Raw genomic sequence first — 13,664 nt, 5'->3', positions numbered from 1 at the left:
ACGTACACGTATACATAGCTACGTTGCGTTTCTCCATGTATAATCTAATGGGATTTGATCAAATTAAGATCACCAGAACACCTGGCAGGTACCCTTCATGCTAAGAAATTGTTTATTACATACCACGCAAAGTGAAATACATAGAAGTGCAATTTTCTCCTGATTATTTCCCATTTATTTTCGATTTTTGAATTAGCTGATCAACCATCCTATCTTCCCCGCCGAAGAAGTGACAGGCAGCGCCGAGTAGGTTAACATCAACCAGCGGAACTTGCGTGAACTAAAATTCCAAGTTTCTTGCCCCTTGACTCACCGAGACCCGCCTTACAGCGGAGGAGTCGCGTGTAATGCGGGTGCATCTATCATCAGGCGCTTTGGACGCCCACTCTGGCCCACTTGCGCGTGATGCGATGATTAAATAATTGAGGTTCAATATATCCCTATGAATTGATTAAAAAATCGGAAAAAAATCTGGAAATAATTTACACCTGCATATCATTGCAGACGATTGAGGAGGTCTATGAATTGATTGAAAATCAAGTAAAACATTGATAAAGATTCAGGAAAAATGAGGGGACAGAAAAAATAATGATGACAAGGCAGCGATTCTTTATATTTCAATCTAGGAAGCAAGAGTCTGACTACGAATTTGAACGACGACTGCAAACTACAAAGATATTACAATTTCTTTGCTTTTCAAAGTAAAAAATTCACCATTCTTTGAAAAATTCGGTTTTTAAATTGGAAATTGACCCACTTCGTGCACCAACAATTTGAGTAGGGTCAATACTTTTCCGGGTTCGCTCGAAGAAGGGTCAAAACTTCTGCGGTTTTCACCCGGGAACAGGGTCAATGCCTTTCCGGGTTCGCTCGAAGAAGGGTCAAAACTTCTGCGGTTTTCACCCGGGAACAGGGTCAATACTTTTCCGGCTTTGCTCGAAGAAGGGTCAAAACTTTCGCGTTTTTCTAGGCGTTAGTTCACCAAAATTCCGCCACATGGCGCTAGCTGTACTCGCGGTGGGCGGAGCTTAGAGAAGATGGCGGCGCCCACAGAAATGCGCGAAAAATTTAAATAATTAATTAAAAATCGGAAAAAATTAGAAAAAATAAAAAAAAATCAGGAATCAATCTGGGATTGTGTCACTTCAGCTGCACATCATAGAACGCTTCCAGGACCAGCGAAAGGTAGAGATGATTGACGAATTAATTAAGAAAACGAGAAAACAAGGAAAAATTAGGGAAAAATTCTGGAATGGGTGCACTTTGATGATTTCTCTCGTTCACCTTGACGTGTGTGGCTTCACGCGCAAATGACATTCGCCGGTAACCCCCCAGATCAGAGAAAATTGAGAGGATTCATGTGGTTTATGATCTCTATCGCGTGACATTCGGTGACATGCACAAAGTGCAGCGTGCTCTACTCTCCTCCTCAAATCTTGAAACATTTCCCAAATGGTCGTACAGAACACAAGGAGTGCATGTTCGGTTCGCCCCGAGCCCAACAGGTGAGCTTAGAAAAGATTCACTGGTCAGCTGAGAGATGAGGATCTGGTTTTTCTTCTTGCCGATGTCATTCTCTTCACTCCGATGCTGTTTTCAGGTTACCTGCATCTCGGAGGCCTCCGTACAGCTCTGTGCAACATCGTGCAACTATTCATTGGCTCGAGGAAACCGAGGAAATTTTATCCGACCCTTAGAAGACACGTATCAAACAGGACTCGTACCAGATGCTGCCTGTAAATTCCAAGGGGATCTTCTTTGGGCTGGGATCATTCCGGACAAAGACCCGACAAGCTATAGTTGAGTTTGATCAGATTTCCTCACCTCTCTCTCATTTTTATTTTCAGGAGAGCATTGGACAGTCCCTGAAGGCAACGCTGGCCCTGCACCCGCATAGAAAATACAAGACTATCCTCGATGCATTGCCATCAATAGTCTATACAATATCCTGTAGTTCAGTGATTAATACATCCAATTACTAAGTCTTCCAAGTGGATAATTATGTAGAAATGAATGATAATGTGTACGTCTCGTATCTTAGAGAATAAGGAATGAATAACTGAATGTTAATTGAAATGAAACTATCGTCCATACTCTTGTGACGCATTAATCATTAGTATATAAAAATGAATTTATATTGTCCATTGCAAAGTCTCAATATGTATTCTTGACGATTAATTTATTAATAAAAGCTCATTGTAACCAATACGTCGATTGTTCAGTTATCAATGATTACATCCCTGTATCCCTGTATGCATCATTGAATGATATCCATTGTTGGTGATATATTCATGCGTAAATCATATCATACATCCTCACATGCGTGCATGCATATCCGATCACACTGAATCTCATCCGGAAGTTATAATGTAGAGCTCTAGAATGTAGGTCCTGGGAATTAGAATTTAGGCCGAAAACAAAATTTTGTATCAGGAGAACAGAAATCCTGAGGAGGTATTCCGAGACCGGGTGCCTGATCATGTGTATGCATTCAATCCTGTGTATAGAATCTCTTTCAAAAATTTTTTTTTTTTTTTTTGGTATCAGGAGAACAGAAAAACCGAGGAGGTATTCCAAATCCGAAAATAAAAATTTTCGCCGAAAACAAAATTTTGTATCAGGAGAACAGAAATCCTGAGGAGGTATTCCGAGACCGGGTGCCTGATCATGTCTATGCATTCAATCCTGTGTATAGAATCTCTTTCAAAATTTTTTTTTTTTTTTGGTATCAGGAGAACAGAAAAACCGAGGAGGTATTCCAAATCCGAAAATAAAAATTTTCGCCGAAAATAAAATTTTGTATCAGGAGAACAGAAATCCTGAGGAGGTATTCCGAGACCGGGTGCCTGATCATGTGTATGCATTCAATCCTGTGTATAAAATCTCTTTCAAAAATTTTTTTTTTTTTTTTTGGTATCAGGAGAACAGAAAAACCGAGGAGGTATCCCAAATCCGAAAATAAAAATTTTCGCCGAAAACAAAATTTTGTATCAGGAGAACAGAAATCCTGAGGAGGTATTCCGAGACCGGGTGCCTGATCATGTCTATGCATTCAATCCTGTGTATAGAATCTCTTTCAAAAATTTTTTTTTTTTTTTGGTATCAGGAGAACAGAAAAACCGAGGAGGTATCCCAAATCCGAAAATAAAAATTTTCGCCGAAAACAAAATTTTGTATCAGGAGAACAGAAATCCTGAGGAGGTATTCCGAGACCGGGTGCCTGATCATGTCTATGCATTCAATCCTGTGTATAGAATCTCTTTCAAAATTTTTTTTTTTTTTTTTGGTATCAGGAGAACAGAAAAACCGAGGAGGTATTCCAAATCCGAAAATAAAAATTTTCGCCGAAAATAAAATTTTGTATCAGGAGAACAGAAATCCTGAGGAGGTATTCCTAGACATTATGTTGTATCATACTTTTCCACTTGCTTGCTCACTTTCCGTTATTCCCGGACTCTACATGTTAATGAATGATGGTTTCAGGGGTTTAAGGATGTAAATAATACGAAACCTTTTTTCGTTTGAAGATAGCTTCTCATTTATTCATGAGTTATGCAGGTGGAATACATTCAGCTTACATACATTATTTAAATAATTATCAAAAACTTTAGAATATCATTGACAAGATGAATAATGTTCGTTTCTATATTACAATATTGCCCCAGTAATTCGAATGAATGCAACTTATGAATACATTGCATAAGGACTTATTCGTATACATCAATTATTCGACGCTATGCATATGTATGATAATTATTTTGCAAGTTGTAAACTAGCAGGTGTAAGCACACTTCCTGTTGCAGGTAATAAGGTGCTCGTCAGAAAGTGCTGATACCAACTAGATAGCGCACAGAAATCGGTTTACCATCCTTCACTCAGGATTTTGCAAATCGAATGTGCAAGTTGAAGGGGAGGTGGCAATTTTTCCTTCAGTACAACCTCATTGCCGCAGTCTCCTTTTCTAGTCCACGATCGTTGGATTAGAGCATCCTTGTATTCGAAATAAAAAACTGAAACCAAAATAGAGATCATGCTTATATTGTTCATAAAAGAGACTGATATTATCCAACAACACCTTGCCTACATCCCTCTCGTTTTGCTGTGGCGCCGACACTCAAAGTCAAATCGCCAGCCAAACGTCTTTCTCCTACCTTGAATCTGACACCCTAAGATTCTCCTCGCCTCAATTCATCCTCCAGATCTTCTTTGCTCAGGTGTCTACACTTGTCGTACTCTGGTGTTTGCCTGAGCCTCAACGATTTTTGTCCTAAGAGCCCTAGTCTATTATCTAAACAAAAACAGAAGGCAGCCGAGCCATTTTGGAGGAAAACTTCTTGAAGCTGCTCACTACAAAGGATAGAAGTATCAGAAATTGTAACAGGTGGGTTCATACTAACGAAAGAGATATTAATCAAATTATGCTGACAATCAGCAGTACGAATGATTTATAAAGTATCTAATATTTGCCTACACACAATTTGTTCGTCCTAGATATACAGGAAATGATAATACATGTAGTGAGTATCAGTACGTCCAGATCAGATAATGACAATGTTCTATACTCATGGTATCTACTGGATATTTATTTTTTCGGATGTACATGACTTCAGCAACTTCAACCAGTCAATACTTGCAAAGAATGGGTGATCTTTGATCTCTGTAATGGTCAATCGCTCCTCCGGCTTGTACCGCAACACCTGAGATGTCAAACCAAGAAACCACATAAATTCTGGGCAATTGTGGTAAAATATTTTATAGTAAAACAACTTCATATTTATTTTACCTACTTATGGACTTTAAAATTATACTCACGCTGGATATCAGAGATTTTGCGTGTAAAGATAAATCGTCAGGCATATTGAGAATGGAGTGAGAGTTAAACAACCTGGGATGCTCGGACTGGAATTTCTAAAAATGAAATGTCAACATCACCTGTCATTCATTATGATGGTGTATAAGGATTGACTGAACTCACGATTCCAGTGAACAGTTCGTAGAGTAATACTCCGTAGCTCCACACATCAGCTGCGGTAGATGGAGGGGTTGTTGGAAGAAACATGCAGAGTTCAGGGGCTGTGTAAGGCTTCTGCACTTGTGAAAAATCAAAAGGACGACCAGGGACTTTGTAGGTCACAGCGAGGTGTCCTCCATTTCCAAGCAATATATCATCAGGCCTCAAATTTCCTACTATTACGTTATGTTGATGAAGAAAATCGAGTGTTAGGAGCAGTTCAGCAGCCCAGAATCTGATCGTTCCTTCAGGTAGCTTCCATAGCTCATCTTCCATCTCAATACCACTGTCTTCATTCGAGAATAAATTAGATCTGTCCTGATTTAATATTACACTGGTTTCTTCAGAGTACCGCCTTGGTTTTGAAAAACTATTTATATTGTTGAAACTGTTCCACGAGTCAGCATTCATCTCATTGTTTTGAGAAAAATTGACTGGTAATGAATGGGAATTCAATATAAGTCTTGTAGATTCTGAGTGAAGAGTCTTGGTTTGTCCAGTTTTTTGGAGCAATTGTTTTTCAGAACTCATCGAATGTTGAGTTAATTTTTCCATTCTTTCCTGTTGGTCAATTTTTTTGTTTGAAGATGGAATGCTTTGGTAACTATCTAAATCATTTTCTACAGTGTCTTCAGAGAAGTTTTGGGTATGCTGCTGCTCATGTCGTATCTCAAGTCTTTTGTCTATTACACGATGATCCGTCTGCATCATGCTATCAGATTCGTCCAGTCTACCGGCTATTGAATTACTTTGTTTGAGAGTAGCATCAACAGATCTGAGCAGTTCTCGAGCTTTAACAAGTAGATGTGTGGTAAGGAGAGTTCTAGAGCGTTCAGAGCTGCCCCCCGATTCATTCTGCAATGTTTTCAGTGACTCCATAGGCCCGATAGTTGGCTTCATCACCAGGTCGAAATTCCCGCTGGCGTTACTAGTCGTTGACTTCAAGTCACACGCGGCCTCCGATACTACAGGCGGTTCTAATCTTTCTTTGTCTAAATTTCTTCTAAAATTAGACTTAATTATTGCGTCATACCTTGCTGTTTTCATAAAGCTTTCATCATACCAATTGGGAAACGCATTCCGTCTTTTATAGTAAGACTTTATATACTCCCAAAGCTTTCCACCGCTGTCAAATGAAAAATCAAACTTAGGATGATCACAAATCCTGGAATCATACGGCAATCGGATACTCAGGGATGGAGGATCTTACCTCGCATACTGTAAGACTAGAAATATCATGGAGTCTGTTTCTATGCAGTCATATAGTCGGACCATGTATGGAATTTTATCCCGAAAGATGTATGCACTTCCTGCCACACTCCCTGCTGGCTTCTGGATGGTCTAAATGATGAATCATTCATTAGGATTGGAAAAAATTCGGGAGTCGCTTCTACCTCACCTTTATAACTCTATTGCAGTTCCGAGATGTGTCTCTGACAAGCATGACAGATCCCACAATCCGCAAGACTTTGTAATTTTGTAATTCATCTCGGGATTTACTAAGCGGGGATACATTGCAATTCAAATATTGGTGGTAAAGTTTCTCAGCCCTTTCTAAATATTTCAATATCTTTTCTTTGATATTAGTCTTCCGACTGTAATTTGTGTCTGATTGGACCCCATTCAAGAGAATTGATATTCCAAGTTTGTACTGCGTAAATGCTTCTCTGTATTCGGTCAAGGCTTCGTGGTGAAAAGCAGCGCTCATGTGAGCAGCAGCCAGCAAAATATAATTGCTGGAGTCTTTCTGCCCACTGGGCGAGTCAGAATTATTATGTACCAGACACTCAGTGGTTTGATTTTGCGAGACTTCCTCATTCATCTGTGTCCCTTTTCGACTGCTGATCACGTTCTTTTGCTCCAATAATTCCTCATAACTGTATTCGGATCTTTTTGCATCTCCATCAATTTCTGCATGAGTTTTTACACCCATAATGCGACAAGTATCTATCGATGATTCACCTTCTGCAGGTATGTTGACTTCAGTATTATTTACGATAACATCTTTGCTATTTTCTAGCTCACTTTCAACAAGCCCATTATTGGAGCTTGATTTCTTGCTCCAGATAACTGGCTCAGCGTTTTGGGCAACGTGTACACTTGTTGAGAGATAATTAGTCCCACTAACAGTAGAGTCGAAATTCTGGTCATCCTCTGAAGTATCCGAGCTAACTGAGAGGGTCCGGCAATTGGTCGGATAATTGTGAGGATATCCTGGTTCAAAAAATTTGACAAAAGCATTACTTGTAAAAAGTTGGGTGTACTTGGCGATGAACTCCATTAATTTTATTGCACATTGTCGCCTCTCTTCAATAACTTCAGCCTCAAAACGGCCGAAAAACTTAGGTTTTACCAATTGCGGAAATGGCTCCTTTATTTTCAAACTCTCATGTTGTATACTCATCTCGCGATGGAGATTCCTGAAGTCGTTATAACGCTTCCAAATCGATACACGTGAAACTGCATCTGGAGCTGCTTTTGGATATACCTGCAAAAATACTTAATTAGCTACTGAACTGTAATGAGAGGTTCTTAGCACTACTCGGAGATGTAATGTATCTTAGAATATGAGCAGAGAAAAACCAACTCAATCCGACAGCCTAGACAAGCAAAATGAGAAATTTCAGCAAATGAGTTTAATTTTTTGTACCTACTAGATAACTATTAACGACTTCTCTAGGAGTCTATACTTAAAATAGGCAGCAGGATGTGGAAAGTCGAATTTTACACAATACCGGTTACATGAAATCAACGAGCAAAGGGACACAGGGATAAGTCCTGAAATCATTCGACCATATAATGAACGACATCAAAATTGATTGTTAAAAACAGATAATCATACCACTGATGTTAGTTTGTAGATTGTAAATCCTTTTTTGTGACGCGAGGTCTCGCTAATAAAGAACCTCTGAACCCATTTGTCTTTAGATGTTGCCATCTCTATTGCAAGGTCCAACTATTCATCAGTTCATGTTTAGTCAACCAAAATGTCGTGGTTTTTATTCTGTGATACGGCACTCAGGGATCCTCTAGTGAACGGCACTGATTTGACAGCAAACCTTAAATGAATTCGGAACTTCAATTTCCCGAGGTTAATCGGGTCAAATTGGGCCAAAACGTTGTCTGCATGGGCATATGAATGGTACGAGGTCGGGTTACTTTTCCCAGTGGACGGCGCATGGGATAGGGTCCAACTTCGGAATGCTAGTAGCACTGTTGTTGCTCCATGTTTTTATATTACGTGATCATGGAATAGTCACACGAACGGCGGTCGAACGTATTTACCTGGGTTAAACACAACGAATTGTCATTAAAATGGTAATGTACACAAAAATCAGCCGAGTTATCTCAACGATATTGGAACGACAGCACGTGACGGCACCGTTAGCACGCCAAATGTCATTCTGGGAGAAGGATCGCCGAGGAGGTTACCCCTCGACTTCAACCGAAAAACGATCGGAGTTCTGGCACATCCGCAATGGCCTAAGTTTACTAGGAGACGAGCTCAGACTATTCAAACGGGAAGTCATCGAACGGTTTGAAAACGATCCAGTGCTCTTATATCGAGAGAACGAGATTGATGTGGTCTGGCGTTTTGACGGGGATGAAAAGTCACTTTCCAACTGGATAGTAACTGCTGACAGTGACAATGGAGAGGGATATTCGAATTGTCGGTAAATAAGATATTCGCTTGTCACTTACTTATCTAATATGGCTTTTATTACACTTATTTGGTATTTCAATTCCAAGCCTGGAGTTAACGAAGTCTGGCCGAGGGTTGTTCTCTGGTCATCTGGACACACGTCTGCCAAAGACCGGGGATATCAAAAGAGCAGGATACTGTAACATAAAAACAGTGCGTGCTCGTAAATCCTTTAAGCGAGAAGCAAACTATGACTGGAATCCCTATAATCATCTTGTAATGCGAGTGAGAGGGGACGGGCGGTCCTATCTCTTAAATATTTCAACAGCTGGTTACTTTGACCTGATGTGGCACGATGTGTATCACTATGTGCTCTATACCAGGGGTGGGCCTTATTGGCAGTATGTTAAAATCCCTTTCTCCAAATTCTTCTTTGCCAGCAAGGGAAGGGTTCAGGACAAGCAGGAGCCCATACCTCTGGACAGTATTGTGAACTTCGGAATCACTGCTGGTGATAAGGTGACAGGTCCATTCCACTTGGAAATTGATTATATTGGAGTGATATATGACCCAAACCATAAGGAGGAGTTTGCATATGAAATGTACAGAACTGACAAAAACATTGCCGCCCATTGAAGTCCTCCATATATAACAATCGATTGTATCAAGCCATAGTCTTCAGGGTGGAATGTAATAATTCGACTATGAGAAATACTAGATTTGAGATTGTATCCACAGCGTAGGTTCACAAATATTCGAGTAAAATTAATCCTAATTATAAAAAAACAAATTTTACACGTATACAGATGTCTTGAATCAAAGTTGAATTCTCAATCCTACATAATGATGAAAAGTATGGTTTGTAGGTACGTGGATAAAAAGATGGCATTTGAGTCACTTTGATTACAAGTTTTTCATCATCCAAATGATTCAAACTATTCTATAAAGTCCACTTACAATTATACAATAGGTTCACGGGGGCGAGGAGGGTGGACTAATCCTTGGTTTACGAAGAAACTTATAAGTATCTTTTGACACAAGATAACTGAGACCACCGGCAAGAGTTGTAACTGCAGTCAAGTAGCACAGGCCCTGCAGAAGAGGATGATCGACATAATGAAATACAGGGGCAGCCAAAGTAGTACCCACTAGGCATAGCTGTACCCCTGTATTTAGTTTACTAGCAAATGTTGGCGCCAATTGAACAGAAGCATAAGTAGGGTCAAAGTATTTCACCAGTGTCCTCTGAAAGTGGAATAAAGAGACAAGGATGGTCACATTTGCAGCAGTGGTATCGATGTCGTTTAAAACAGGGAAGATGGCGTATGCCTTGCTTACAGGATTTGGCAGAGAACGATATCTGATGTAGGAAGCCCCAATAACTAGAGCAACATCGCGGACAATAACGAGGCATGTGAGCTGGATAGGAATTAGTTCTACCCATGTAAGTGTAAGAAAGAGCGTTCCCACCAACATCTTGTCAGCCACAGGGTCAAGCAGACTTCCCAACTTGGAAGCTTGAGAGGACCATGTGCGTGCGATCCATCCATCGGCCAGATCTGTGATTCCGGCAAGGGCTAGGAGACATAACGCGACCTGCGATATGGATAACCACCCCTTGCATATAATAGTATTTCATATTTGATTGGAGTTATTCTTGATATAACAGGCCAGTGATGTATAATAAGGAAATTGTAAATAGAGAAATAGATGGATGAGCGATCAGAAAAGCGTAATGATAATGCAATCTACCTGGTAATCCTGTGAAACGATCAGATATCCCAAATATGGTGACGTTATTATACGACTAATGCAGAGAAAATTTGGCACAGTCCATATGTTCTCTTTCTCTATAACCTCCTCCACACGTTCCTTGGTCTGACGAATGTCACGTATCAATCGTTGTTGTAGAACTTTCACAACAGGAGTTTGAGAGGATTTTTTTTTTGCAGATGCCTGATTTTCATTGTGGCTATTGGCGTCTACATGTAGGATCCGTCGTCCCCAAAGCCTGACTGTGCCTTTAAAGAGACATTTTTCTTTGATCGCTAAACAGTACCTGCTTCTTAGCAGTACAGACTGAATCATTCTTCCAGGGTCAATCACCTTTGTGGTTCGTGCGAAAGATTCTTATATTACCGCTTCATCATCCTATATTACAAAAAGTTATGAAATGGTTTTAAGGATTATTTCCACCTGTTGGCTCATGTTAATATAATACCGGTTTTTTTCAAACGAACACCAATGCGATCACTCAAGCAGGCAACCGTCCAAAGTTACTATAATGACACCCCTGAAGGAAGAGTGTACAATGCGTACTGATCGTATGTATGTCATAGGATCAGTCTGCTGAAATGGAAACGCTAAAAAAATAACCCACAAATTTAATTCGGTCAGGTTATGTCAGATGTGATCAGCTGCAGACTGGGTCCGATAAAGCAAGGTCCTTACGACTGATATATTCAAATATTAACGTTCGTATATGTATGTATAGTATATACAAACTGACTTCATTACTCGGTCAAAAAACTCAGGTCCCTGGATTCTTCTGAAGATGATTTGAATAATAGTTCGACCCTGAAGACTAGAGACTGGAACATAATTCTTGCAATATCCAAGGATAACATTCATGTAGTTGAACTATTTCTATTTACAATTTTAATAGAGGATCTGGGAATATCCTACTACGCCCCTGACGTTGAAAGAGAGAATATATCTTCTTACTATTTCCTTCTTTGTTGACCGTGTCGTCAGTCGCGTCAGGAACTACGTCGGCGTGGCAGCCACCGGAGCGATGTGGGAGCTGGTGAAAATACTGCGGTCGCGGAAGTGACGCTGTGACCTATGTCAAAAAGAACATATCGATGGTGGTAAATGGCTGCCAACTCATCGTGTCGTGATGTTAAAATATCTTCGTGCTGTCTGTGTGTTGAGAAATTACAAATCTGACGAATAAGCTCATCACGTTACCATTGAGGGTGAAATTAGTCGACGCCAATAATCATGGCGGCGAAGACTTTGCTCCTCGTTGCTTTCTTATCACTACTAATAAACGTTAGAGCCATTAGGTGGTATTTGGAACCAAACTCCGAAAAGTGTTTGAAAGAAGAGGTTCAAGCAAACGTACTTGTCTCCGGCGAATACGATGTCTCAGTGGCTCATGGGCAGTCCGTTAATTATGTTGTAAGTATCGACCCTCGTTGATAATCTTAAATTCTAACTGAGAGCCCTAGAATATACAGTTAGATTATAGGTTATGTAGTTCAATCTTAACTCTTCAAGACCTCAATATGTTTGGTGCTATTTCAAATTTATACCATCTGTATTATTTGGTGTTATTTGTTTTTTATAGGTACGAGATTCGAAGGGTCACATTCTGTCAAAGAACGAGGATCTCTCCCACGGAAAGTTTTCTTTCGTTACCGAAAATCATGATACTTTCCAAATATGCTTCACATCTATCGTTCCGCCCCGTAAGAATTATTTGAGTAATATTTAATCAAATCTATCCAGATTTTACATACTTTATTTGAATTCAAATTCTCACAGATATGCGAGGAACAAAGCAGGAGATCTCGTTAAATCTTAAACGTGGAATCGAAGCCAAAAGCTATGAAGGAGTAAGTCAATAATCGCAAAAAGTTATAATATTGAACCTATTGTAAATCTTCACTTACTCTAGATCACTTGGTCCGGTAATGCCTACATGCATTTTTGTGGTCAGGATTTCTTTTTGTACATTTACTGGGTTTTTGAGCGAGATATAAGCCTTATGATTATTCATTTTTCTATAGATTGGTGAAGCTGCCCAGCTGAAGCCAATGGAGGTAGAGTTGAAACGTCTCGAGGATTTGTCCGAAGCTATAGTTCAGGACTTTTCAAGAATGCGCAAGAGCGAAGAAGAGATGAGAGATACAAACGGTACCAGAGCTGAGCTATTTTTATTGTTCTTTTACCATTGGATATGGTCAAATCATTGTTACTAAAAATTTTAACGAATGGGGTTTCTGTATTGTTTCAGAATCAACCAATAGCAGAGTTCTGTATTTCAGCATATTTTCAATGTGTTGTCTTTTAGGCCTGGCCACATGGCAGGTGTTATACTTGAGGAGATTTTTCAAGGCCAAAAAACTCATCGAATAAGCAGAATCATCCAGATATTTATAAATACTGTAGGGACGCACCGTTGGAGATCTCAAATGATTGAAAAAAGTGTCTCGTGATCCTATATATTTATCAGAGAAATGTTGGAAGGTGAAAACGGAGATGATTAATGATTGAAAAAGAAATCATCGACACTGCAAAGGAGTCTGATATCACGCTGACTGTATTCCCCCACTTCTTTCGCTATAATATTTTAAGTGTAATGAAAACGTGTCTGTTGCCCACAAAGAAGAGAAGAAGACCGCGTTAAAGTAGCACTTAACCATCCTTCATTATACTGACTAACAAAACTTTTTGTATCTCAAAAGGAACCTGGAAGGGTAATTAAATGATAAAGGTTTGATGAATAATCCCGTGCAACTAATTATTGGTGGTGGAAAAACTCATGTTCTAGCATCGTACGTTGACATAATAATCAGTCCTTTTATCCATCCAAGTACACAATATCAGTGGAGCACTGTAATCATTTGTTTAAATTATCCACCACATACTTCGGTCAACGAATTGCTTTGAAATCAGTGCTTGAAATTTGTCTCTTTAATTACGTGGTTGCTGCAGACGACGCTACTTGAGAATGGTATCTGCGCAGACAGAGATTAGAGTGCCCTCTAATCTCTGGTGCTGATCCATGGAGTCGGTGGATAGTGGCAATAGTATTTCCGAAGTCACAGCAGATCACGTACAGATCGGTGGAATAAAACAGATAATCTATTGAAAGACAAACACGTAGAATAGCATTAAAAGTATTTTACTTTGGAACGAAATGTCGGAAGATCATCCTAGCGTCATTGTAGGGAGAAATCGAGACTGTTTGGCATGTAGGTTAATTAGTGGAGGTGGATTGAT

At 39.7% G+C, this 13,664-nt stretch overlaps 5 protein-coding genes across 16 annotated transcripts; 3 read left to right on the top strand and 2 right to left on the bottom strand.

Moving 5' to 3' along the window:
- The first annotated feature begins 1,104 nt into the window (after positions 1–1,104).
- On the top strand, positions 1,105–2,208 carry LOC125500157 (glutamate--tRNA ligase-like). The gene is made up of 3 exons (XM_048651700.1): positions 1,105–1,505; positions 1,601–1,736; positions 1,848–2,208. Exons 1-3 carry the CDS (start codon positions 1,397–1,399, stop codon positions 1,867–1,869), a joined length of 267 nt encoding a protein of 88 aa, XP_048507657.1. The 5' UTR covers positions 1,105–1,396; the 3' UTR covers positions 1,870–2,208.
- Positions 2,209–3,512: 1,304 nt separating this feature from the next.
- LOC105685591 (ribosomal protein S6 kinase delta-1) lies at positions 3,513–8,307 on the bottom strand. Of its 6 annotated transcripts, none has more exons than XR_007277484.1 (8): positions 8,171–8,307; positions 7,854–8,087; positions 6,411–7,499; positions 6,222–6,352; positions 4,976–6,137; positions 4,813–4,908; positions 4,152–4,697; positions 3,513–4,010 (listed from the first exon to the last, which is right to left on the bottom strand). XR_007277484.1 is itself a non-coding variant. In XM_048652230.1 (6 exons), exons 1-6 carry the CDS (start codon positions 7,947–7,949, stop codon positions 4,572–4,574), a joined length of 2,700 nt encoding a protein of 899 aa, XP_048508187.1. In that variant the 5' UTR covers positions 7,950–7,993; the 3' UTR covers positions 3,513–4,571. The 6 variants fall into 6 exon arrangements, 1 of the variants encoding a protein (XP_048508187.1); XR_007277483.1 differs by having other exon boundaries at positions 7,854–8,070; XR_007277487.1 differs by lacking the exon at positions 8,171–8,307 and adding an exon at positions 7,666–7,789 and having other exon boundaries at positions 7,854–7,994.
- A 19-nt stretch (positions 8,308–8,326) lies between these two features.
- LOC105685592 (complex I intermediate-associated protein 30, mitochondrial) lies at positions 8,327–9,455 on the top strand. Its single transcript, XM_012399844.3, has 2 exons — positions 8,327–8,685; positions 8,762–9,455. Exons 1-2 carry the CDS (start codon positions 8,327–8,329, stop codon positions 9,288–9,290), a joined length of 888 nt encoding a protein of 295 aa, XP_012255267.2. The 3' UTR covers positions 9,291–9,455.
- LOC105685593 (probable cardiolipin synthase (CMP-forming)) lies at positions 8,710–11,397 on the bottom strand. Of its 7 annotated transcripts, none has more exons than XM_048652238.1 (6): positions 11,379–11,397; positions 10,876–11,017; positions 10,407–10,805; positions 9,993–10,250; positions 9,612–9,899; positions 8,710–8,851 (listed from the first exon to the last, which is right to left on the bottom strand). In XM_048652238.1, the coding sequence occupies exons 3-5, from the start codon at positions 10,740–10,742 to the stop codon at positions 9,627–9,629; spliced, it is 867 nt and encodes a 288-aa protein (XP_048508195.1). In that variant the 5' UTR covers positions 10,743–10,805; positions 10,876–11,017; positions 11,379–11,397; the 3' UTR covers positions 8,710–8,851; positions 9,612–9,626. The 7 variants fall into 7 exon arrangements, with proteins under 7 accessions (XP_048508195.1, XP_048508192.1, XP_048508194.1 ...); XM_048652235.1 differs by lacking the exon at positions 11,379–11,397 and adding an exon at positions 11,164–11,345; XM_048652237.1 differs by lacking the exon at positions 11,379–11,397 and adding an exon at positions 11,172–11,345.
- A 79-nt stretch (positions 11,398–11,476) lies between these two features.
- LOC105685625 (transmembrane emp24 domain-containing protein bai) lies at positions 11,477–13,168 on the top strand. Its single transcript, XM_012399893.3, has 5 exons — positions 11,477–11,837; positions 12,007–12,127; positions 12,204–12,274; positions 12,449–12,575; positions 12,676–13,168. Exons 1-5 carry the CDS (start codon positions 11,658–11,660, stop codon positions 12,795–12,797), a joined length of 621 nt encoding a protein of 206 aa, XP_012255316.1. The 5' UTR covers positions 11,477–11,657; the 3' UTR covers positions 12,798–13,168.
- The last annotated feature ends 496 nt before the right edge of the window (positions 13,169–13,664 follow it).

Source organism: Athalia rosae, chromosome 3 (assembly GCF_917208135.1).
Source record: "Athalia rosae chromosome 3, iyAthRosa1.1, whole genome shotgun sequence".
NCBI lineage: Eukaryota > Metazoa > Arthropoda > Insecta > Hymenoptera > Athaliidae > Athalia > Athalia rosae.
This window is presented reverse-complemented; position numbering and strand designations above follow the sequence as displayed.